General features: G+C 36.9%; 4 protein-coding genes across 5 annotated transcripts; 3 read left to right on the plus strand and 1 right to left on the minus strand.

Annotated features, from left to right (window-relative positions):
* Nucleotides 1-309: 309 nt before the first annotated feature.
* On the plus strand, nucleotides 310-4,983 carry LOC105171536 (eukaryotic translation initiation factor 2 subunit gamma). 2 transcript variants are annotated; one of them, XM_011092687.3, is made up of 9 exons: nucleotides 310-435; nucleotides 2,000-2,191; nucleotides 2,346-2,407; nucleotides 2,652-2,764; nucleotides 2,842-2,944; nucleotides 3,171-3,398; nucleotides 3,474-3,692; nucleotides 3,949-4,209; nucleotides 4,411-4,983. In XM_011092687.3, exons 2-9 carry the CDS (start codon nucleotides 2,086-2,088, stop codon nucleotides 4,711-4,713), a joined length of 1,395 nt encoding a protein of 464 aa, XP_011090989.1. In that variant the 5' UTR covers nucleotides 310-435; nucleotides 2,000-2,085; the 3' UTR covers nucleotides 4,714-4,983. The 2 variants fall into 2 exon arrangements, with proteins under 2 accessions (XP_011090989.1, XP_020552696.1); XM_020697037.2 differs by having other exon boundaries at nucleotides 329-446.
* Nucleotides 4,984-7,390: 2,407 nt separating this feature from the next.
* LOC105171538 (phylloplanin) lies at nucleotides 7,391-7,965 on the plus strand. Its single transcript, XM_011092689.3, has 2 exons — nucleotides 7,391-7,584; nucleotides 7,679-7,965. Exons 1-2 carry the CDS (start codon nucleotides 7,401-7,403, stop codon nucleotides 7,963-7,965), a joined length of 471 nt encoding a protein of 156 aa, XP_011090991.1. The 5' UTR covers nucleotides 7,391-7,400.
* A 3,992-nt stretch (nucleotides 7,966-11,957) lies between these two features.
* On the minus strand, nucleotides 11,958-13,823 carry LOC105171540 (vitellogenin-like protein). The gene has a single exon (XM_011092690.3). The coding sequence runs from the start codon at nucleotides 13,498-13,500 to the stop codon at nucleotides 12,274-12,276; it is 1,227 nt and encodes a 408-aa protein (XP_011090992.1). The 5' UTR covers nucleotides 13,501-13,823; the 3' UTR covers nucleotides 11,958-12,273.
* A 3,105-nt stretch (nucleotides 13,824-16,928) lies between these two features.
* LOC105171541 (fanconi anemia group I-like protein) lies at nucleotides 16,929-25,248 on the plus strand. The gene is made up of 13 exons (XM_011092691.3): nucleotides 16,929-18,077; nucleotides 18,525-18,606; nucleotides 19,107-19,298; nucleotides 19,504-19,568; nucleotides 19,652-19,811; nucleotides 20,282-20,527; nucleotides 20,840-20,956; nucleotides 21,107-21,295; nucleotides 21,422-21,503; nucleotides 21,803-22,749; nucleotides 23,642-24,143; nucleotides 24,229-24,419; nucleotides 24,573-25,248. The coding sequence occupies exons 1-13, from the start codon at nucleotides 17,008-17,010 to the stop codon at nucleotides 25,008-25,010; spliced, it is 4,281 nt and encodes a 1,426-aa protein (XP_011090993.1). The 5' UTR covers nucleotides 16,929-17,007; the 3' UTR covers nucleotides 25,011-25,248.
* Nucleotides 25,249-25,456: the final 208 nt, after the last annotated feature.

Below are 25,456 nucleotides of genomic sequence, written 5' to 3' on the forward strand. Positions count from 1 at the left end.
GAATATTGGTAAGCACTGTAATTCGTATTTTATTTATATTAAGGCCAATTTTTTTAACAAACTAAAAGTTGAAAATTATACAAATGTTTTGTATACTAATTTAAATATGGTATGTTTATAATGACATTTAAATACACAAGTATTTAATTTATATAAGTATTGTTTTCTACATTATTTATTTATATTTTATGTGTGTGGGAATGGACGAAAAGGTTCAAAAACTACAAAAAGAGTAGGCCAATTTGCAAGTCACCACTGCTACAAATTCAATAATTCCACTCCATAGGGGCACATAACCAATAACTTTAAAGATCAGGGGTCATTTTGTAAAAAACAAACAATTTATCAACACTAACTATCCCTAGCTTCGCCAAATTCCCCATTTCTCTCCACTCTGCTTCTGAAACGCTCTCCGACGGCTGCTCTAAGACAAAGGTCGCCCACCTGTCTGTCCTCTTCCCTCTCTTTACTATACGCATTCATCTTATTCTCCATCACTTTTATCAATTTTATTCTTGTTTTTCTCGCCTACTTTCACGTCTTCTTGAACGTTCCAGGTTTTTAGATAGTTGGGTTTGTGCGTTTGTGTGTGAGTTCTGGGTTTATCTTGGTTTCTGGAAGAGTTGTTTGGATATATTTCTGGCTTTCTATTCTTTTGTCTAAATTTTAGGTTGGAATCGTGGTATTGGGATGGGATTTGGAGATTAGGGTTTTAGGGAAAATGGATTCTGATCTTTATGCAGGATAGGTTTGTGTTTGTGCATGTAGTTTAATTTGGGAGATTCGGTATGGGAGTTAATGGAATGCAAAAGCTTAATCAACTAACTTCATTGAATAAATATTTTCTAGATGTGCATTTTCATTTGGTACTTATAATAAGTTAAATTATGTGTGACTTTCTGCTGCTGTAATTTTTTATTTTTTTATTTTTGTTGAGGTTCTTGGATATGGTTTGTTGTGTCTATGACTTTGGTTCTGTGTTGGTCTTGGTTTCTCTAGACTCCTAAAAGATATCAGTATTGTATTATACAGTTTGATTTAAAAAAGAAGTCATAGCTGGTCCTCCTTCATATTTGTGGGATTGTGGAGAATAGCATTTTAGGAGAATAGATTCTAATGTGTATGTAGTTGGAAGGCCGAAGGGGTGAATTTTCTTTTGAATGTGGATGAATTTGATTTGGAAGAGTGGGGTTGAAGGATTTGCTGAATGGCATAAAACTTATGACTAACTTGATACATTCTTTTCCTATAGTAGGACTAATCATATGGGATTCATTGGTAATTGGTCTGTATTGTGCTGAGGAACAACTGATTTATTCTTAGCATGTGCTGGGAAAGGCCTGATGTATTTTTAAGTGACGAATATGTCCTCAGTGGATTATATCTTGATTAATATGGTTTCTAAGTTGAATAGACAAAGGTCAGTTAATTTACTAGATCCACACAAGGAGTCCAAGCCAGGCCACAGTTGAAATGATACAAGAGTTCTGGTGGAATGTATTTTATGTCACCTCATTAGAATTAGTAGGTATTATGCTGTAATACCTACATATCATATTAGTATTGGATTATGGAATAAACAATAGGTATGGATTTTGCCTACCAAATTTGATAGATTTGTTCTGCCCTATGAGAGCGTTTGCTTTCAAAGTTTGATAAGAGAGTTACGTTGGAAGATTAAGTGATTTCATCATTGTATAGGACTCCTGCAATGTTACTTTCTGATCTTAGTTGCTCTTTCTTTATGTGATCAACAAAAAATAAGTTGGTTTCTGTTGGAATGCCCATTTCATTATTTACACCAATCAAGATGCTAACCGTCTTTCTTCTGAAGCCAAAATATCTGGTATTATTGAATTGATTTTGCCTTGAATTTCTTCAGTCGCTTTGTCCCCTTGAGGTTTTTTTACCAGATTATGTTTGCATACAGATGCAACTTTTATGGATGTAAGCAAACAGGGCTTGCCTTTGCAACTAATAATGATTACTTTTCTTGCAGGCTATTTCTGCTAGAGGCATTTTTTATCTGAGCCGAGATCTTGCAATTTGGAATTGAGTGAGACCAGCTTATCTAGAGCTGCCAAAATGTCTAGGAAAGGTTTGATGGAGCAGGACTTAAGCAAGCTGGATGTAACAAAACTACATCCACTTTCACCTGAGGTTATATCTCGGCAGGCCACAATAAACATTGGTGAGCTTGTATTAAGATTACTTCAACTGCCTGTTCCTGTGAATATTTCCCATGTTTCATGTTATCTGTATCTCAATAATTTGAATGTTAATTTGTTATCTGCCTGGAAAGGATTTCAATATGCTAGTTTCAATGCCTTCTTTTGCTTCCTCAGGCACCATTGGTCATGTGGCTCATGGGAAGTCAACAGTTGTGAAGGCCATATCTGGTGTCCAGGTATTTCACTCATTCTGTTATTATTGGGACACACCACTATGTCTCTCTAAGAAGCAATGTTGAAACTTCAATAAAATCTCTGTGAATCTGATTAGTGCATTTTACTAAGTCTTCCATTAATTAGCAGTAGATGTAGAGATACAAATTGGTGAGTACTTTGTATTTGGGTGCTTTAATGAGCTCTGAACCTTGATAACTGTTCTCCTTTTGCACTGGAAGTTCTTATCATCTGATTTGCCTGCAGACTGTTCGCTTCAAAAATGAACTGGAACGTAATATCACCATCAAGCTTGGATATGCCAATGCGAAGATATACAAGTGCGAAGACGATCGATGTCCTCGGCCCATGTGCTACAAGTAAGCAATGACCATGTGGATTGTGGTAATTCATGTGCTTTCTTTCTTGGTTCTTATTATATGTTCCTTCTTTTCAGGGCATATGGAAGTGGAAAAGAGGATAGTCCAATGTGTGATGTGCCGGGGTTTGAGAACTATAAGATGAAATTGCTTAGACACGTGTCTTTTGTTGATTGCCCGGTAAGGCTTCGTGTTGCTATGGTTTAGCATTTGGCATTGTATTCCATTGTAGATAACTTTTAGAAGAATGCTATCTGAATATTGAATTGGTGTGGGGGCTGTTCTTTCGGTTCCTATGTTGTTGCTCTGTGTGCTTCTTAAGATTATTTGTGGTCCAATCTTTTCAGTAGGCTCCACTCTATTGTGTTCATAATAAGCTGTTCTTTAACGTCACTATTTCCCACAGGGACATGATATTCTCATGGCTACTATGCTTAACGGGGCTGCAATTATGGATGGAGCTTTACTTCTTATAGCTGCAAATGAGAGCTGCCCTCAACCCCAGACATCAGAGCATTTAGCTGCTGTTGAAATTATGCGTCTCCAACATATCATAATACTTCAGAATAAAGTTGATCTTGTTCAGGAAAATGTTGCCATCAACCAGCATGAAGCCATTCAGAAATTTATTGAGGTCGGTCAGTGATCTGATGCAACTGGATTGTATTTATATCCGTATTTAATAATCTCTTCCGAACTGTTTCCACAGGGAACTGTCGCAGATGGTGCACCAGTGGTACCGATTTCTGCCCAGCTGAAGTACAATATTGATGTTGTATGTGAATATATTGTGAAGAAAATCCCTATCCCAGAAAGGAACTTCATCTCACCCCCAAATATGATTGTAATAAGGTCTTTTGATGTCAATAAGCCTGGGTCTGAAGTTGATGAAATCAAAGGTGGTGTTGCTGGTGGAAGTATCCTGAAGGTAGATTTCGTATATGTAATAACTAAATTTGTTTGCCTCACACCCCCTTTTTTTTCCCAAGTAACTTGTTAAGTATTAACTTATTTCAGCTACCATATATGACGCTGAAAAGCCTGAAACTGGTTTTCTACTGGGGTTGAGTTATCCAAGTCCATTTTCATTATTTTTTCCCTTTTATCTCTACTCCAATGTAGCCACATGCAACTTAGTCTGCCACTGGTAGCAATGTTAAATAGCTATTGCATCATTCTTGCAGGGTGTTCTGAAGGTAAATCAATATATTGAGGTTCGTCCTGGTATTGTCGTCAAGGACGAAAATGACAACATCAAGTGCACGCCTATATACTCCAGGATAGTTTCCTTGTATGCTGAGCAAAATGAGTTACAATTTGCTGTGCCTGGAGGCCTTATTGGAGTAGGAACGACAATGGACCCCACACTTACACGAGCTGATAGGTTGGTGGGCCAGGTTCTTGGAGAAGTTGGTTCACTCCCTGAAGTCTATGTTGAACTAGAGGTAAGCTTTTTGCTGCTAGAACATGGTTTCAAGGCGTTGTCGAGTTACGTGTCTGATTAAGTTTGTGATGGGCAATATTGTTGTGTATAATGCAAATGTTCTTTTTATGAGGGCATTTGAAAATTGAACATAAGTGATTCTGTTACATTTTCATTCAAATTCTTTATTGTTTCTTGTTAAACATGCCTTGTTTTACTGCAGGTTAATTTCTTTTTGCTGCGGCGGCTGCTTGGTGTTAGGACAAAGGACACAGAAAGGCAGGGTAAGGTCTCAAAGCTGGCCAAGGGAGAGATCCTCATGTTGAACATAGGATCTATGTCAACAGGGGCTCGTGTTGTTGCTGTCAAGAATGTTTTTGCAAAACTGCAGCTTACATCCCCTGTGTGCACCAGCAAAGGAGAAAAAATTGCACTGAGCCGCAGAATTGATAGGCACTGGCGTCTGATTGGCTGGGGTCAAATTCAAGCTGGTATTACTCTTGATGTTCCACCCTGTCCAATCTAAGTGAATTATTGAATTACACATCGACGGGAAAAAAGTAAACAAACACCACAAAACTAGGGACTGAGATGTGGGAGGGCAGAGAAATGCTCGGAACAATTTTTGTTCGATGGAGGAGAAAACATTATTTGGAGTTTTGGATACTTTTATTATTTCTGATGATATTTGTCATTGCCTTTTCCTTTTGGAGTTTTCTCCATATTGTTGGGTTAATGTGGCGTGAGCCCATTTTGGATGTTGAGTTGTTAACTAGAGGTATGTGCTTGTGCAATATTCCTTTGAGCAAGTTCTCCAGTGTGCTTTAAGAGAGGTCTGGATGGAAATCCCCAGAGAAAACTAAAGTTGGCACCCTTTCAGTTAATTTAAGTCTTACATATGAACCAAAGTTGGACATGTCAGTAATTCAGAGACTGAGACGGTTGACCTTACATATGAACTTATTTAGAATTGTTGCTGTGAAAAACTTTTCCTACTTAAAATTGTGCCCGGCAGTCGGTAACAGATCCGGCGGATGGTCATCAAGCGAATTGGCCTAACTACAATCATCAAGTGAAATTCTCAGCTCATGTTCAGTAAAGTGAATTGGCCTAACCACAATTATGACCAGAATGCTATCTAGAAACTAGAGTGAAGAAAATGAAATCTAAATGGCAAAACGGGTGGCAGTAGCTGCCTAGCTCTAAAATACACCTTGTTTGTCCTAAAACTCATTAAATGTCATCAGCCCACCATCCTACTTTTGAGGTAGTTTGTATGATCAGATATTCCGTGAAGAACACGTATGCTTCTCTGCACATTGTGGCTGAAATTCCACAAGAATGCACATTAACAAGAACATCACGACTGATTTTGAATTTGTTGACTTGCATTCCTGATCATAGACGGCATTGCAGCCCTTTCTATCGACCTCGTTACCAACACATCGGTGGTGATGAGTATTGGCTAGCTCCGTTCCTACATCTAAGTTCCGATAGAGTTATCTAACCTAAGAAATGCTTTGTCTTATCCTATAAATTATGCTATAAGCATCAAAGTTATGTCCCATGAACACAAATTCATTATCTGGTGGTGGTATCTGTATCTGTATGGCTTTGAAATCCCTTGTTCTGGTTAGTCTTTTAGTCGCTGCTGTTGCAGCTCCAATGGCCCAGGCACAAATTGCAGAAAGTACGCAGGGTCCTACGTTGGGGCTAGTGCACGTTGATGTTACCCTATATTGCACTCCTGATGGGAACATTGGTCCTTTGGGCGAGGCCACACCCCCTTTTCCTAGTACGTACTTAAAATCCTTAGGATTATCATGCACGATTGGACGAGTCCATTCACACAGTTGGGATTTGAATCTCCGATAAAACTTTGCACATTTCTTGATTACTATGTTAAAAATATTCAAATTTAGTTTTTCAATTATGCTCAATTTTCGTGAATTTCAAATCGTCCAATCCAAACAGCTATTCAAGTCTTTTCATGTATAAGATTGTTGAGTCTCGACTCATCTTACATTCCTATTAATGTAAAAATGATGCATGGAAACTTGCCTTAATGTTTATGCAGATGCTATGGTGCTATTGCAATGTGGAGACGGAACTATAGTTGCTACTGCTACGACCAATAGCTTCGGAATCGCCTACTTACATTCAGATCCCATGCCTCTTTTTCCCTTCTTCTCACAACTGGAATCCGACTGCAAGCTCATCGTTAACACGACCCTGTCTACCTGCGACTCCAGCCTACCATCCACCGGTTGCCTCCAGTCAGCTCTAACGTTCATCGAAACCGTTGCCCTCGGAACTTTCAGTGTTACCAGCTTTAAGCCTACTGGTTTCACTTTTAATCCTATACTCTAGTGGTGCATGGTAAGTGCAACACAAGATCAATAAAATAACTGCAATGAGAATAACTTCTGTATTACGGCTCTTCTATTGTAATTTAGTATTCGATTTGAATATTTTATATTAACACATGCACGATTGCACGTTAAACGTATACCATATGGAGTCATATACAGTTACTGAACGTGTATATCTGATGGTATATAAAATGAGAAAACAAGAAGTTCAAAGATACATTGTTATTTTCAAGACTCCAACCGCAAGTGGTACGTATAATTACACGTAATTTTGGGGCTGTCAGTGTAACTTGATCCAGAGCTAAATGAATGAAATCTTTGAATATGCAGACTATAACAAAATCTCAGTACATGTCAATATTCAACTCTACACTGTGCTAAAGAAAATGAACTGATGAAGAGATTGGGGGAGGAAAAATCGTGTGGTTACCATTGTTTTTAATCTAGTTGCAGTTATATGGACCATTTATACAGCTGAATAGAGGAGAAATACAAGAAGTAGCTCTCAAATGTGGGTAAAAATTCCAAAAGCTTCCCCTAAATGGATGGACCTCTACTAGGGTTGGCTTATAGGGGAAAGCCCACAAAACTGGCTTCTATGGTGATCATCGTCTTGAGATACAAACCGGATTCCTGACTTATTCTAAGGATGAAAACAGATGATAAAACGAACTTACAACTTGCCTTACTGATGAGGGCTGACAAGTTAGCACGCGTGCAGAAGGGTGGTGATCACGATGACTAGACCACCTTGTTTCCTAAGCCTTCTTCTTTCCTCTATAAATAGACGTACAGTCGACAGCAAGTTCTGCAAACCAAATCAACTGCAGAAGTAGCTGAGATGGCCTTAAAATCTCTTCTTCTGTTCAGCCTCTTGATTGCTAGCATTGCAGTGCCACTGGCTGAAGCACAACTTGGGGGGATTCTTGGCCCTCTTTTAGGCCTGTTGAGGATCCAAGGCATTCTATACTGCACTCCTAATGGAAACATCAGTGTCAATGCCACAACCACACCTGTTTTCCCTAGTAAGTTGCATAGAAAATCACACACAAAAAATAGTTAAAATGTTATTCATATGTTGCAAATTTGAACTGAATGAAAATTGACATTTTTCTGCAGATGCTCTGGTGCAGCTACAGTGTGGTGGAAATGTGGTCTCAACTGCAACAACAAACGGCTCTGGACTATTTTCTATACTTTTGGACCCTGTGAACTTCCTCCTCTCGACACTTGTTTCCGGGTGCAAGCTTGTTGTTAACACGCCACTGGCATCTTGCAATGCCAGTTTGCCATCAGTCGGTGGGCTGGTCTCAAACTTGCAGTTCATCGGGAATACTGTGGCAGGGCTCTTAAACATTGGCAACCTGATTCCTACTGGCTTTCAGTTCAATGCTAATGTGAACTAATGGCACATTGGCATAATTCAATAATCATCGTAGCATGTTATGTACCTTCCACCATATATGTGTGTTGATCAATAAGTGACTGCTCACTAGACTAAGATTTATTTCTTGTTAGGTTGTTATTGTTTTTGCAAGTTTCATTTGTGTGTCCAAGTTATGAAAGTGTAGCATGAATTCTTGATTGAAGTGTATTGAAAGATGACAACTTGGTTTCCGTCCTAACATCCTTCATATACACACAAGTACCTCCTTTTGCGAGTAAAAGTCGTTTGTGCTTATGCAGGGGGTTAGGCATAAACGTGTCCAGATGATTCTTAATCAAGAACTCAACTACTCTCATACAATAATAAATATATGCAAATTAAGCTATCTAATTACAAGCTTTGGGAGCTTTCTTACACAGGACAGTGGTGGTATGACTTTGGACCCTCATTCATCATCTACGTAAAAGACCTGAAAGTGAAAGTTGGAAAGAATTTTAATAGGGCCAAAAGAAGCGTGCCCCGGAAACTTGGGAGTAAAGTAGAGTTGCTACTAAAGTGAAGCCCACAGATGGCAACTCTCTCTCCTATACCAAATCATGCAAGCTCTTCTTCCTTAATAAGCCAAAAATATCTCAAATCAATTTTCAAAGTATCCAAATTCTAGGGATTAATATTATAATCAAGACGTAATATAGTTATAGCTGTGACGCCCCCGTTCCATCAGTCTTTCGCGCCTTCCAACTAGGAAGACGCTCTCTCCTTCGATTTAACCGTTCCTACCTGCCCACTAGGCAGTCAGTCTCTGTCCGCTACACTGGCTTCGAGCGTTCGTGCCTTCGGCAGCTCACTCCATTTCCAACTCATATTGGGGAGAGAAGCACCTTACTTTCACGAGAAAAAATTTTAAGATAAATAGTAATAAATATTGTCAGTGTTTGAGAACAAAACGTTAAAAATGAAAAAAATATTACCAATGAGTTGTAGAAGTTGGTAGAAAGTTATTCATAATTGTTCACTTAAATCAACTTAATTTAAACAATTTAAAAAAACTTATGAAAGCTAAAGATTATTGTATAAGTGTTCTTAGTTTTAAAATATGTTAGGAGAGGCTATGCTGCAGCTCCACAAAGTGGGCTGGGGAAGCCGGCCCTGATATAGAGAACCCAATAGTTGTTGACATGTTTAGGCCCAAATTTGAATTATATGTGGGCCAAGGACCCCATAACTGACAGCATTCTTAGATTTATACAGTTCAGCCCGCTGAAATGGCCCAAAATGTTAAATCAGATTAACAACACAACCCTTAGGGTGTAAACGAGTCTCGACCTTGGCAAAAATATTCTAGCTTGAGCTCGAATTTTTTTTAATTAGATTATTTAAAACATTAATAATTAATATAAAATAAAATATACTATAAACTTACTAACTTGTTGATTAAACTTATTTTGTATAGAGGCTATTTATAAGAATAAAACTACCATATTTTATCATTAGCTAAACTAAAAAGATGTTATATTACTTAATAATTATAATATATGAGTTAAATATATAATTTAAATTAAAAAATATAAAAAAAATTGAAAAAAAATCGCGAGCCAGAACAGAGTATTTTGGGCTCGAGGTCGAACTTGAGTCGAGTTGCAAATCGAGCTTACTCGTCTGCCACCGCTAGATGCGCTTATCAACTTTTTGTTGAAAATAATATTTTTAGTTTAAAAATTATGATTTAACTGTTTAAACTGGATGAACTTAAACAAAAAGTTATAAACAACATATTAGTTTGTAAACATTAAATTGTTTTCCCAAATACTCTAACTTCAATTCTGTTTCCATTTTCACTTTTATTTTTGAACAGTCAACTTTCACTGCAACTGAATACAGTCTTGCAAAATTTATAGTTTAGCCCACCAAATCTGGATATAGTGATGTGTGCATGGCTTGAAATGAAAGTTCCGCAATTTTGTTCAAATAATTTAAAAGAGGAATGAAGCAATGAAGGTTGAAATAATAATTAGTGAAGTGAAGTCTGATTCTGACAGTGGGAAGAGTGAGAGCATGTGCACACTTTGGTCATTTTAATGTGGGAGGGACAAGCAAGTACTGATGCAATTGTGATAATGCTCTTCCAAAACTATCTTCACATAAATGAACTTTTGTACATACTGTTAAATTTCAGACAAAATAATTCAGTGTCACGGCCCAAAACCTTTTACTAAGAATGTCAATTAAATAGTGTAGATGGAGGCATTCAATTTTTTCCTTTAGTTAAATCTTGGGTGCATTAAACTACCACCACCACCCACTTGAGTGCCATGAGTGCCAACTTCACTTGAAATGTTAAAGTTGCGACTTTATGTTGATGTATTATGAAATTGATAGTGATCTATTCACAATACTTGATTCAAAAGAACTGAACTAAACATTCTTAATGTGTTGATGGAACTACAATGAAACTTGACATACCTGCTTCGAGATTCAAATACTTGTCTTAAGATTGATCACTCTTGTTAAGGTGGAAGGAAATCATGTACTCATAGATAAGATGAAGTGTTGTGTGGGTGGCCTAATGGCCAACAAATCACCCTTTTTCACTTTTTCACAATACAAAATTCCAAGAAGAAAAGAGCCTTAAAAGGTTGAGGAGGCCCTGAGGGGTGAGGGCCCCTACACATAAAATATCTAGCTAAGTGCCCACTTCATGTAAATGGTCATATCTGTGTTTTGTGGGTTCCAAAAGGTGTATAAAAGGATCCCATTGGTATGATCATCTGCTGCCATCCATGGAGTTTTCTCAGCACAGTCTTTTCTTGCATGTCTTTTTGCATTCATGTCCTGCTATCCCTCACCCTCACAAGTCTCCATCTCTCTTCTGTTTTCTGCACTTCTGTGTCTTCTCAATTATAAAGGTTCATTATGTGTGTCTGTGTGTGTAGATATGTAATCTTTTCTGCTAAAAGATGAATTATTTGTTATCATCTAATGGAACCATCAAGAATACTATTAGAGAGCCGATACACAAGAACTATGAATAACACATTGGTCGGACTTTGGGGATCTACACATACTAGAATCAAAGAAAAGGGACATGAACGTTTCCATAAAGATAATGTGTGTTCACTAAAATGAATACTTGAATCCCTGAATGCATGGAACACTAGAATAACCCTTCTCATGTAATTCTAGGATATAGATAGGGAATAAAACATACGATTTTCCAAATATTACACGAGAAAAATGGTAGCAAAAACATCCATCCATCCAAAAATTACGCAAAAAATATCAGTGATGTGATGACTCAAAAACGTCCAGCCCATCCGAAAATTATACAAAAAAGATCAGTGATGTGATGTCGTCACCGATTCTTTGAGCACTTCTTTTTGCTGTAGTCTTTTACTTGTCTATGTATTTAGTGTGTGTGTGTGTGTGTGTGTGTTAAGGAACAACTAAGCTTAGGCAGTGGTAGATAAGCTTGGATTCCATCTGAGAGTGTATTAAGACCTTTAAAATGTGTCTTCATCTACCAAACATGTGCAACACTTTGACCCTTAAACTTGATGGAGAGTCCTTTTCCTGCCTTTGTTTCACAATGATTAGACAAAGGCAACGGGTCCTTGCACATGCTCAGCTAGTGACATGTGAGTCTACCTTTATTTTAACTTTTGGCCATCTCAATTGGCAGCACACAAACTAGAGGGCCTCCTGGCTGGAGACATCAACTAGATCTAAGTCCCAAATCCATCAGCAATCGATCTTTTTGCAAGAAAAGTTACTACAAGCCATGCATAAAGTGAGCAATCATATCAACAATCTTCAGTACAAATGCTCTTAATTTGCAAATGCAAACCTTCTCAGTTTTTATGATAAACACTTCCAGATTGCTTCAAAAAAAAAATTATCATCAAATCATAAGTATTATCTGGAAATCACACAAACACAGAGAAAATCTTGTAGATCAGATCCAAGACAGTGTATGAAGGAGCATTACTAAAGCAGGCAGGGCGGGGCCAGTAATCATGGAAAGTTTCCATATGGATCATATCCATTTATTTCTCAATCTTTCATAAATCCCATACCGACATCACATTGATATACAAAGATGACTTCAATACAATTCAGATTCTCATACAAATTCTAGTAACAGAAAACTAATTGAAACTACAATAAATAAATTAACATTAACATCAAAAGTGCATCAAGAATGATTGAGCAGAGCCAAACATGGATGAACAGAGTAACAAGCACGTGAAACATCAAACCAAGAATGTGAAAATGTATAATAATAGTATCAGCCAATTTACTTGGAATATCTAAAGATCTTCTTTCTTCTTCAGCCACTGACAGCCAACAAGGAAGGAATTGCAGCCAAGTTTGGCGTAACATTCTTGTTGGAAGCAGCGTCCCGTTTCCCAGCAGAAGGCTTACTAAAAGCTCTCATAGGACTTGCAAGTGCCCAACCCCAGCTTCTGCTCCTCCCATGAGAAACATGCCTCACTGATGAAATTGATTTCCCATTCACATTACTATCCTCAGCTGAAGATGAAACCCAATAAGAAGAAGATGATGAAGAAGATGATGACGACGTTATCATAAATCCACTGAAAATCCCACCACATTTTACTCTTTCTTTAATGCAATCCTGCCCATTATTGCCACTATTTCCACCATTCCTTTGAACTGAGTGCAGTCTAGGCTTCCCTTCCCTCTGGGACTCCACTCTGCGGAGAGTACAATCCCCGAAGCCAGTTGAGATCCTCTCAAAGAAGTCTCCTGAAAAGCTCCTGCTCCCACAACCAACAGATCTGGATCTTGACACCTTCCTGTCAAATGCAGCCTGATCAGGGCTTCCATTCTCACCCACCACCACAAAATCTTCCCTTTTCTTCTCCCTTGATCTAATTGCACCACCAACACCATTCACAGATGATGATGCCACAGTACTACTCACAGTACTAGGTGTGGCTGATGCCAACTTCAAAGCTTTCAAGTGCTTATCACTTTTCTTAGAAGTAGAGTGCTTCGACGTGTAAAGAAATGACCAGAACCCTCTTCTGTGAGGACTATAATCTTCATCCAGGAAATGGATGCCTCTTCTTGGGGTTGCAGTAGACTTGCTTCTCTTGAAAACAATGCTGCTGGAGTCTGAACTCGCCATCGCCATCGCCACTCCATCCTTCTTTTTCTTCTTCTTGTGTGTCAAAACAAAAGGCAATCTTGATCGCCTTGTGTAAAGCCCGTGATAGTTACAGTCATTGCCTCCACTCTGAGAGTTGACAGACGAAGAAGCAAGGTGGCGGACCTGAAGGACCGTGCCGACAGTGGCGGCTCCGCCGGATGAGGTGGTATTGCTACCACCAAAATCAGATCTAAAAGAAGGAGAAGAAGACGAGGAAGAAGAAGGGAAAACAGCCACAGGAAATGAGGAAGAAACAAGCTTTCCGAGCTTCTCTTGAAGACAAAAAGCGCAGATCCCACCGGGGGTGCTGTTTTTGTATGGATGGTTTATACATTGCATGTTGCCGTCCCCCATATCTTCATGCACAACTTCCATCACCATTTTAAGTTCAAAATCTTGAAGAAAGATTTCACTTTACTCCAAAATCTTGCGACCCAGGTGAAAATATAGACAATCTTGGTATCTGGGGTTCCGAGTTTCCTCTTATATATGGCATAAAACTCTTGAAAACTACAGCTTCTACGCAAGAAAATGGCTTAACAAAGAAAAAAAACTCTCACACTCAAGGGGGTAGAAAAGGGGAGAGAGAGAGAGAGAGAGAGAGAGAAGGTGGTCAAACGTGGTAAGGTGTGTTGATGAATGTTAAAAAGAAAATCGGCATTGAAGTAAGTGGGGAATGGAGAGTGAGGAGGAGAGTCCCCAGGAGCACGTGGAAACCAGCCAAGTTTCTGTAATTAAAATTGACAAACGAATAAGACAACCAAAACCCTAATTTTTCCTGAGCGGCAATCCTGTGGGCCATGTTTGGGGCGCCAAAAAGATGAACACGGAATGGAATTGCTAGTGTACTTGCATATGGCCCCTCCTTACAATTTGGAGAAGGGAAAGTAAGGTTAGAGTACGAGTTTATAAGTCTCTTAAAATATTTTATAAGATATTTTTAAATTTTTAAAAATTATTTAGCATTTTATTTTTGCAAGAATTTATATTTCCCTCTTCATAGGTTTGGCGCATTTACACACAAATTTCTTATGATTTAAAAAATTACATCTAGCATCCCTAAAATTTGCTACAAAAAAAAAATTGAAAATTGATGTTTATTTTATTATATGTCAGTAATAAGTCAATCGATGGTAATTTTTTTTTGTTAATATTCCCAAATTCGATGAATTTTGATTAACGAATGGACTATTTGATCGACAGAAACAAATTTCAAAAGTACTAAATATAATTTTCAAATCACAGGAGATTTACGTGTAATTACACTAAATCTTAAAAAGAATAGCGTGTTTATCCCTAAATTTTAAGATAAATATTTTAAATTTTATGAATTCTTTAGAAAATTATTTTCACCGAATTTCTTATTTTTAAAATATCTTATAAATTCTTTAATCTTAATTTAATATACTAAATTTCAAATATACTTTACTACTTAAAAAAGTGATATAATATTAATTATACTTATTACATTATTTATTATATAATATTTTGTATGCGGCACATCAACTATCCTTATTATATTTTTATCTCATAACCATCCATATATTAGAAAAATAAATAATATCTACTCCAATTTCTCATAAAATTCTTCAACCAAACACGCCCAAGAAGTCTTGCGGATACACAACAAAGAATCTCTGGCCGACACGTTTCACATAAAGAGAGGGAGGACCTCTTTAATTAACTAACGATTACTACGCTTTTAAATCTCTGAAATATATCTAAAATCGCATTCAATGTACATCTTTAGAGTCGATAGTGTATATGTACTTCTTTTACGTCATATGAAGTGCTAATATCCCACGATGCATAAAAGGTTGCATACCCATGTATTTTCTATAAAATAGTATAAAATTCACCTATATTAATTTTTTAGGCGAAAAATCTCGTATGTTATTTAAAATACAGTAAAAAAATGCATAAATGAGCATCATTTTTGGCATTTTAGGGTTATTTTATCTATACAAATGTTCATTTTACCCCTCTTTTTGACATGCAAATATATTTTAATAAATAATACAACATTGATTTTTTTAAATTATTATGTAATTGAAATATATTTTAATAAATTATATTATTTATAGAATATATTAATTAAATACCTAAAAATATATGAAATTTTAAAAATATTATATATATATTGTATTATATATAATGTATATATATGTTACATATATAATTGTATATGTAATCATGTATATATACAATGATGTGTATATAAAAATAAAAAACATATTCATATTATTTTAAATTTGAACTGTTATTTTTTAATTATTGAAGATAAAGGTTTATCGTAACAAAAGTATAAACGGGTAATTTAACAAAAATTTCAACACTATTAAACCTAATTAACGAAATGGGACAATGTACATAATTTTTAAAGGCATAAGAGACTTTTTATCTATTTTTTTTAACACATACTTTCAAAATAAAAAGCTGATTTTATGCAATTTACCCTACATAAGAGAAATACAAAAGAATCCAATGTATTATATTAGGACATACATGTTACTTTGTTACCATAAATTGAACACATCTTTGTAGTCTAATTCATAATTAGCTGTTACATAGAATAAAGTGATCTTAACTTGGGAAACATGTGTAAGTGTCCGGTTCTAACAAAGGGAACCATCTTTCCTCAAACTAATTTACTTATGTAGTTGTCTTTATTGCTTGTTAGTTGTAATATCCTTATTTTGGTTTTATCAAATACTATAATATTCCAAAACACATTGAAAAATGTCATTATAGTTAGATCTTGATTTTTTATCACATAGACCTACTATTTATGTTTGAATCGTTATCAAGTTGTCTAGTGAAACTAAACGTATGTATCATGATTCTCATATAATTAGATCTTAATTTTTTATAATAATAAACTAAGTTAGTTATACATATCTCAACACACATAACGCATGGATTTATAGAGTGTCACTCGTAATTCTCCATTTAATTTATTTATAGATTTGAAAATACACTAACTATATATGGTGGGGTGGGGGGGGGGGGGGTACACTATTCTTGCCACTACTTGGCATGTAAACACCAGCAAGACTCTCTACACATGTACACATATATATAATAATAGGATAATAGTGATGGTGTGTCATTCGCTGATTCAACAGTTAAACAACCTTAATATTCACACATCAACATATGGTCCCGCGTTTGTCTTTTCATTAATTAAGTAATAATTAGTTGGGGTTAGTGTGAGGTTAGTGTTCCTCCACACACGCCTCCTTACATGGATCACTGATTCAATAGAGCGATAGAAGCAAGTTAGAAATCGAAATTTGACCAACTTGGCATAACATAAATATCACACAAACACCCTCTAAGTCCCAAATGTACAATAAAAGCAAAAATTACACACGCAAAAAAAAAAAAAAAAGGTTGGAATTGGATTCTGTACAAAAATAATTTAATGTTTATAATTTTATCAATAAATTGCATAAATTCATATAAAATTATTTTATTTTTTTAGGTTAAATTAATTTACTTTAAATAATTTAAAAGTAGAACTTGCAGATAAAAAATATTCTTTTTAGTAATAAATTGACCAACATTTATTTTAAATTATTACATAAGTCCAATAAAAAGAATTGGTACAATTTGTTTATAGTATTGAATATTTAAACTCTAAAAATATCACTAGTTGATTTTTATAATATAAAAAACTAAGATTTAATATATTTGTTTTATTTTATATAATTGCTCAGACGTATCCTTTTCTTAAAAAAAAGTTATTTAGTAAATAAAGCTACAACGAATTTTTTTTTTTTTTATATTTATACGTTTCCTTCCCCAACTTTTCCCGCCCAAAGCGAAAACCCGCTAGAAACCGCCTTCGACCCCCGCCACGCCCCCAGCACCAGCACCAGCACCGCCATGCACCCCGCAGCTGAGCCGCCAAAAAATTCCACCGCCGCCCAACATCCTCCACCACAACCGCCGCCGCTAACTGACATTGAAATCATCTCCCTCGCCCATCATCATCACCAGCACAACCCCACCTCCCCCCAAGTGCCACCCTTCCTCCTCTCCGAATCCTCACACCCAACCCTCCTCTCCTTCCTCCACTCACGGGCCTCCTCCTCTCTCAACTCTTCCTCGGCTGTCTTCGATTATGTCTCCTCCCTGCTTTCCCTCATCTCCCGCCACCCCTCGTCCGGCCTATCCTCTCTGGTTTCGGCTCTCCTACACTCTTATCTCTGCCTCTTCATTTCCCACAAAATCCCACATGACCACAATTCTCTGGCCACTCTCCAGCAATTCGTGGGTTACATTGACATGATTGAAATTAGAGAGATACAGAAAGTAATTGGTTTAATCACATCTTATCTCCCCCAGATTAACGATTTGGATGATGCCCATGTTTTGATTCTCATCCCTAAATGCCTTGAATTGGTTAGAATCTCGAATGAGGTTGATAAGCCTGTAGAGTACGTGAACTCCGTTGTGGATGCTTTGATTAAATGTGAATGGAGTAAGGTTTTGTTGATCAAAATGGTGGAGATTGTTAGGGATTTTTCTTCATGTATCGATAAGCTGAGGAGGAGGGAGTTTTTGGAAAAGATTTTTGTGAAAATGAGGAATGATGTTGAAATGCAAGATTTGCCCGGGTTGGTTTATCAGTTATTGGTGCTGGCAACAAAAGGGTTTGGCAAGAGAGAGGTGATTGAAGGGATTGTGTTGTATTTTGGCTGTATGAACAAGGGAGGTTCGGTAATGAAGCAAGTAGAGGGGACAGTCTTGCTTCATGTGAATTTTGCGGTGAAGCAGGACCCTTCTCTGGGGCAGGAGGTTTTGGGTCTGGTGAGGTTGGATTCGAGGGCTTTTAATCATTTTACTGTTGCGGTTTTGTTGTCGGTTGCCAGAATTAGGAGGTTCGGCGAGACAGCAATTGGTGTTCTGAAATCGGCATTATTTAATGCTTATAAAGATTATAAGTTTGCAAAGTGAGTATTTTACTGTTATCATTTTTGCTTTTGATCTTTAAGTATGCTTCTCACATCTGAATGTCATGAGGATGTGTATCTTGTATCTAGGTCGAGAGGTGTTTTGTGTTGATCTCTTCTACTAGTAAAAATATGCCTTGAATACTGAGTATGATGGTGTTTATGATTAAAGGAGCATAAGCAACTTGTACATCAATGACAAGCTAAAATGTGATTATATAAGACAACACCAATCAGTATTATGAACAGTGTTGATCTATGGATCTGTGTTATTCTCTCTCTCTCTTTCTCTATTTTTCTTTCATAAAACGATCTATCAAATTTGTAATTCCCTGATTCAGATCAAGGGTGCTCAATGTTATGCACTGATGGTTTTCTAGGTTTAATTTACTTTTACTGATTCCATATAGTTTCTGTTTTGTTTACCTTCCTATCTTTTTGCTTTAGAGTCTGCAGATGGTTATCAGCTGAACTGTCGGAGGAATATCTGGAGAATGCACGAGTAATAGAAAAGGCTATTCTTAAAGCTGTGAGCTGTTTCCTTCTTATCTTTCCTAAGTTTAGGAAATATAGCTTCATTGTCTATATACATTGGAAATATGGGCACAGTTAAATAGTAAGCCATCTGAGTGTAGGCCATGTATGCTGACCAAGAGCAGATCAATTATATTTTGAATAGTTCATGTCATATACATTTTGAGCTGCTTGAGATTCTTTACCTTTTTCATGTATCTTCCGATTCTTGGTACATGCTGTGATTGTACTTAAAATAAAAAGTATGGTTTCCATCTTGATGTGTCAACATCCCCTAGTTGCAGAAAATTCTCTGGATACATGTGTCAAGGTTTCTGAACTACATACATCGCATTATTTTGTGACTTTGAATTATTTTTAAGAACTTCAGAAATATGCATGAATTCTTTAACTTAGCCATCCAGATTTTTCTCCTTTCTCTTTTGCTCTATGGTTTATGTCCTAGTTATCTTAGCTATTTGGACTTTTTGATTATGGTTTATGTTCTTTCTGCAGGTGAATGCCAGCCATTGTGGACGAGAACACATTGTGCCTAGTATAGTACAATTAGGGTTTGGATTGCTCGAAGGAGTAGAGGAAGGAATCCAGAAAGAAATCTCAAAGTCTGATAGTCTGATGGGTACTGAGGAGCTAGGTATGCAGGTTCTGAAATGTTTGTTTGAAGTGCACGACATGTCAAGAAATGAGGTCAGTACGTCCATATAGTGTAACTATGTATATGTGGTATCAGTATTTCTGCTTCTAATACAAAAAGAGCCTTTGGGGATAAAATATAAAGATTGCTCCTCTGTTGTGCTGTAAAAATTTTTCTTGACTATATCTCAAGGTATACTTCTATGTCAAAAGACTCAATACATGGACTGTCTAACAGGATATTGGCATATTTTTGTAGATAATTGAGCAATGCAAATTCCGTGTCCTCTCCTTGAAGCCAGAGCAGTGCTTCCCCATAACAAGGTGCTACTATTAGTTTTATTTTCAATCTTTAGGTCTTGTTTTGCACATAATTGAGCTTATTTTCTTTTAATACTGGTCTCCAGATTGCTTGGATATCTAGTCCTGGTTCATCCGCGCTCAATGTTGGATCACGTATCTCATTTGAAAGAAATGCTGGATTATTTTGCATTTATGGATGATAAAATTTCCCCTCATCTTGTTACTATCTTACTTCCTCTCATCAAGTTTAAATGTGATCTTCAGGTATTATTTGCAACTTGTTGTTCAGTCAAATAGTGCCACTTCATGTTACCTTGACAAAATTTCAACTCTTGTAACTGAAAGGATATTGTTAATGGTCTTTGGATAATGGAATAAGACATTTAGTTTGGACTAGCCACAGCATTAGGCTTTCTAATGATTATATATTAGTAACCGTTGAAGTTTAGATTTATTTATTTGTCATTTTTATAAGGTAAATGTACGCTCCTTGAGGTTAGGTCCAAATCCACAAACACCACCTGCCTTTTGCAAAATTACAATTACATCCCTTGAGGTTGTAATTGTAATTACAAGTTTATACAAACACCCAGGCAGGGGGTGTTTGTGTATTTAACACTAAACTCAAGGGGTGTCAATGTAATTTACCCTTATAAAAATTTACCCTTTTTATAATAATTACCAATGTTAAAGTATAACTGAGTTAACCTTCTTCTGTATTTTCGAGTATGCAGGATTACACTATATTGGTTCTGCGGAAGGCTATGTTTAGACGGGAAAATGCAGTTCGTCTTGCTGCAATTAGTGCCATGTTCAACCTGATTTTAGCAGAAAAACAATCAAAAACAGATGGACTTTTTTCTTTTCAAGAATCAAGCAGCCAGGCAAGTTGCAGTCAGCACGCTGAAGTATCTCAACCAACTAGGCCGGACCTTTTCCAAGAGCTTGGTGGTTTGCTGCAAAAATGCCTTTATCAGCAGGTGCATTTCAATGCTTCATTGCCTCTCATAGCTCATACTTCCATTTAAACTGCATTGCAATCTACAAATCCCACGTTCTATTTCAAGTGGTATGGTTCACCTCCAAAGTAATCATGCCTTTCAGATTCTAGACATTGCTTTCCAGAGAGAACTTTATTACGTTTGAGAGAGTTTGTTAACATGTATAACCATCCATATTAGTGTAGTTAAAAATGAAGCAACTGATTTTTTCCAAAATTACGAAAAACCAATCTCAAGAGAAATTGCCACCATCTTTTTTCCATTGCATTTCATTATACTTCTTGTTTCCAGGCAAATGTCCGGCAGAATTTATATCATGGTTTAATGAAGCTTGTTCTGGTGGATCCACTAACTGCCAGCACCGTTTTTGATTTTCTCCTGCCCCACTTCAAGAGATTTTATAGAGAGGTATTCTTCTATAGAATTTAGCAAATATCATTGATTTTCTGGTAAACCTTAAAAGAGTATCATCCACTTCTGCTATCATACTGAAGCTTAATATTCTAGTTCCACGATGCCCCATGATTTGACCATTCTTCTTGAAGTTTGTCTTTCTAGGATGCAGATGTTCAGTTGGGAATTGATCAATGTGTGAAACTAGAAAATGGTAGATGTTATATTGTAGAGCCCCTGGACTGTCTTCTCTTTTGCATCTCTTGGATTCTTCTTCTTCAACCACAAAACAGATCTGGCTATCCTTCAGACTCGTGGGCTTGTTTTGGCTTCTCCATCACTCAGGAAAATGAGGTGCGTGAAATTTCATTCCCATTAGCACAAAGTACTAGGTCTCATTTTTGCAGTCTAATATCAAATGTCTATCTTATCAAATCTAAAAAAAGGGCTAGATGTTCATTGACACAAAACAATTATCAGGCAGGGAGAACTTTTTCAGGAGAATCATTCTCCAATTCTCTAGCACAGATCCGGAAATTTCTGAGGAATGGAAATTTGGAAGGTATTCTTTTCTATGCAATATCATCTGCAGTCATTCAGTTCAATTGCTACCATTCATATGTATATTCTTTTGTAACTTGTAGTGCTGCACAGTCTGTAGAAGCAATTCTTTCTCATTTTTGAAAAGAAAACACTATGTTCCTTTTAATTCTTCTTTCCTTGTCTACAGAGGAGACGTTTCTTCTTGAGTTCACTCCATCAATTGCTTTGTATCCTCAATCATTTTTCTTTATCCTCTGATTTTGGTCCTCCAAAAATAGTTGGTCCTTATGTTGGTTGGTTGAATTCCATGTTAGTTAGGCCTGCTGGGGAAAGATCAAGATTCAGGCTCTAGACCAATGGAAAAAGAAAAGAGGAGATACTCTGCTACACTAATATTGGGGATTGTTGAGGTTGCGATCAATATTATTGTTGCTGAATTGGAGAAAGCTGCTAATACACAAAAATTGGAGCTGGAAAGGGAGCTCTCTCAGTTTGTTGACATTCATGAGTTTGTTGAAAAATATACATCTAATTCTAGACAGGGCACTGGAGCTAAAAGAGCAACCATACGAGCCAGTGTTAGTGATACTGCTGATAAACTTGCGTTAGGCGGCACCAAGTTGCCTCCGGAACGAACTCCTCTTTTGGCAACTTCAAGCATCCATCGGCTCTTGCAACTTGCATTAGAGTTTGGAAACCTTGATCCTAAGAATGGTGCAGCCTCCCAGATAAACAGCCAAAATTCCTCTGGCAAGACTCTGGTTCTGAATTCTAAAGTTCTTCCTTGCATTCTACGTATGTGTTTCCGTCAACTAAAGTTCTTCTCTTTTATGGGGAAAGATGATCCAATAAAGACATTGATTTATGGTGAAATTAAGCTTCTTGGGCCTGCAGTTCTTAATATAATTTTGTCTCTCAAGCCAGTGGCGAAGCCTGGGACAGATCTTAGTAAGAAAGAAGCAAAGGGAAGGAAAAATATTGAAGTTATAAGGGAACAAATTCATTTGGCCTTGCTTTGCTTGAAGAAATTAATTGAGATAAGCTTGTATGATGCAAAATATGTCAGTTTGATCGATGATTTGGTCTCAGCCAGTGGATCTGAAGATGTATCAACTGGTGTCATGGATGCTGGTTGCAATGGTGATTGTCAATTAGCTGAAGGTATTGATGATCAGAGCACAAGAAGCAAAGAGTTATTAATCAAGACGATCATAAAGCCACTACTTATTGAGTTTCTTGAGTTTTCTTTCTTTAGCGAAGCTGAGGTAAATTTCGTGCTTTGGATCTCTGCTACATGACCTATCATCGATAGATTTTCCTGAAACTACTAAGGATCTTTGGTTCAAATCCCACTGTAGAAATATTATTTTATATGCTCCGTCTTTATGTAGTATATACACTAAGTATAAATATCCAACCTATGGTGCTGATAGGGCTTCAAGTGGCTCAAGAGTTTTTTGAGGTCAGTTTAATATTCATTATACTTTGGGTGAACATGAGTCTAGAGATGACTTGTTGCTAAGTTGCTATCATTAAACTATTTTGATGAAATTGTCAAACAAGTAATTGATAACTGGAAGTCTATCCTTGAAACAATTTGGACGTCGGGAAAACTAAAAATATGCTGACATTCTCTAGGCTTGAGCCCAAATCTGTAAAGTGACCTTGAAATAGTGAAAATTTCCATTTTAGGATCAGCTGTTAGTACACGATTGAGGGCAGGCCTGACTGAATCAGCTATTGCACCGATGATTCGGGGTTGAACATGCATGAAAGACGGATGAAACTCTTAAGCATCTACTGAGATTTTGCAGGGTATATTTTTATCAATTCTAAATTTCTTAACTCATGAATCACATATAGATTACCTGGAGAAGCAATGCTCTTTATATTCCTTTCTTCACAAGCCAGAATTAGATTAAGTGGTCAAAACTCCAGTCAATATCTATGACCAGTAGAAATTGCATTGGCTTCATTTGAAGAAACTTTTGCTTGTAGGAAGCCCATCAGCTGCCCATATGACATAAATTTGCTCCTTTCCCCACTTGCCCTCGTAAAAGTGAAGACTGGATCAACTATCGATTATTTCTTTGGCTGTGCAATGCTATTCTTTGTTACCTCTGTTATGCCATTAAAAGAGATACATGTGTTTCTCAGATTCTTTGTGACCTTGTACTGATGATTGGCAACAAATTGCCTGAAGAAAGGAGGAACCTTGTTGGATCCTGGGTAACAAGAATCTGCAAAAGTAGTCATGTATCAAACTCAAAGGTTGCAAAAAGTTTGGTCTTTGCTGCTGTTACTTTAAGCTCACCACCTGCAGACTTGGATGTCGCTCAAAATATGGCTGCTGAACTCCGACGAGTGGTAGGATCAGAGGATACCGATCCCTTAGATACATCTGAAACCTTCCCTGTTATAAATAAATCAACAGATGCTGCAATAGCTTCCACTATATTGCAGTCAGTTGAATCAACCGTTGTTGATATGGATTTGATCACGAGAAGGCTGAAGACATACTATATGGCTACTCAGAAAGGTGTTTCTTTTAATCAGATGCGCAAAGTGGCTCCAGAATTAGCAATGGAAGAAATGCTATATTCAAGAGCAGAAGCAGTTGTGAAGGTCCTATCATATTTTGTTGCAATGAACCTTAAGGGTAAGAAAGGTGTTTTATATGGTAACTGAACTTGCATTTCTTTTCTGTACTTTTGTCATCATTTAATTTTTCTAGAATAATGCAGATCCCCAAGCAGAACATTTACTGAGATTAGCAGCAAAATTTTACAAGAATTTAGCTCGAATATCGAAGTATCGAATTGCTCCAAAAGGATGCAAGCAAGCTTTACCCAGTCTCAAGTACCATAGGCTTGTGGAAATCACTTGCAGGCAATTAACAGCACCTGTTTATAATTTTGTGGCTCATATGCAAAAGGTATAAATTGCCCCTTGCATTCAAGACATGTTGGCTTCAAAAATTTAAATGCCGGAAAAATCTTTTACTCATTGCTTGGATGTTTTCCTGCTTCTGTAATAACAGTTTTATGGTTTTATCAAGTCTTGATTGGTTTATGTTGCTTGCTTGCAGAATCAACAAGAAAGCAACAAACCTAGAAGAATAGTCAATAAAATCAAAAGGGAAAACAAATGCATTCCTGACTTGATCTTCCAGATAGAAGACTATGAAAAATATCTTATCCAGCTTAGCAAGACAACCAAAGTCAATTTGTTGAGACACGCCAAACGCAGCACCTCCAGGGACTTTAAAATTCTAGAGCCAAGTGAAGATACACTTGAAGAGCAAAATCCGACTGAGGAAGCAGATTGTGATAATTTAAATGCTATTGAAAATAAATCATCAGAAGAGTCGGGTGATGAAGGCGAAGAAACTGATAGCAGCCAATTGCCTAAATCTGGCAGCCCAATGGCTGCAGAGGATACTGAGGATGAGGATGAAGCTGTCCTTCCTCAAGTAAAAAGAGCAAAAATGAATCGAGTTGTGCAGGACTCATCGGATGAGGAATAGCAACAATAGTCATAGTAAAATTCTTTGGACTAACTGAAATGTTACATATACATATATTACATTCTCCAGGGCGTGTACGTTGAAACAGATGGTTTACTGTGGCTGATCCTAGTGTCTGATCCTGAAAGTTTAAATTAGAATAGAACATGTTCATATGTGCTGCATATGTATAGGGATTTATATCCACTGCGTGAAGGTTTTAACTACTAACAAATACAAGAAACTACAGTTTCTTGTTCCTGCATGTGTTCCCATAGTAATAACAATGCTATGCTTTTCAACATTGTCCTGTTCAGGACATGAATATGGTTTCGCAGATTGAGAAGCATTTCAAGTAAAATCGCGAGACTAGTAGTGTTGCCACTTTGGCTCTCTAAATTCCAAAGTTGCATTGGATTTTGTCATGTACACAGACAAATGGGGAATTAAACTCTGAAACTGACTAT

This window comes from Sesamum indicum, linkage group LG10 (assembly GCF_026168435.1).
Source record: "Sesamum indicum cultivar Baizhima isolate 11 linkage group LG10, ASM2616843v1, whole genome shotgun sequence".
NCBI classification, from domain to species: Eukaryota; Viridiplantae; Streptophyta; class Magnoliopsida; order Lamiales; family Pedaliaceae; genus Sesamum; species Sesamum indicum.

Excerpts from the sequence above, each read along its gene's own strand:
- LOC105171541 (XM_011092691.3), top strand. The coding sequence starts at position 17,008 with ATGCACCCCGCAGCTGAGCCGCCAAAAAATTCCACCGCCGCCCAACAT. Across the intron at positions 19,569-19,651 it reads CAGTGCTTCCCCATAACAAG|ATTGCTTGGATATCTAGTCC; the intron begins GTGCTACTATTA and ends ACTGGTCTCCAG. Across the intron at positions 22,750-23,641 it reads CTTTCTTTAGCGAAGCTGAG|ATTCTTTGTGACCTTGTACT; the intron begins GTAAATTTCGTG and ends TGTGTTTCTCAG.
- LOC105171540 (XM_011092690.3), bottom strand. The coding sequence starts at position 13,500 with ATGGTGATGGAAGTTGTGCATGAAGATATGGGGGACGGCAACATGCAA.
- LOC105171538 (XM_011092689.3), top strand. The coding sequence starts at position 7,401 with ATGGCCTTAAAATCTCTTCTTCTGTTCAGCCTCTTGATTGCTAGCATT. Across the intron at positions 7,585-7,678 it reads AACCACACCTGTTTTCCCTA|ATGCTCTGGTGCAGCTACAG; the intron begins GTAAGTTGCATA and ends ATTTTTCTGCAG.
- LOC105171536 (XM_011092687.3), top strand. The coding sequence starts at position 2,086 with ATGTCTAGGAAAGGTTTGATGGAGCAGGACTTAAGCAAGCTGGATGTA. Across the intron at positions 2,765-2,841 it reads CCTCGGCCCATGTGCTACAA|GGCATATGGAAGTGGAAAAG; the intron begins GTAAGCAATGAC and ends CCTTCTTTTCAG. Across the intron at positions 3,693-3,948 it reads CTGGTGGAAGTATCCTGAAG|GGTGTTCTGAAGGTAAATCA; the intron begins GTAGATTTCGTA and ends TCATTCTTGCAG.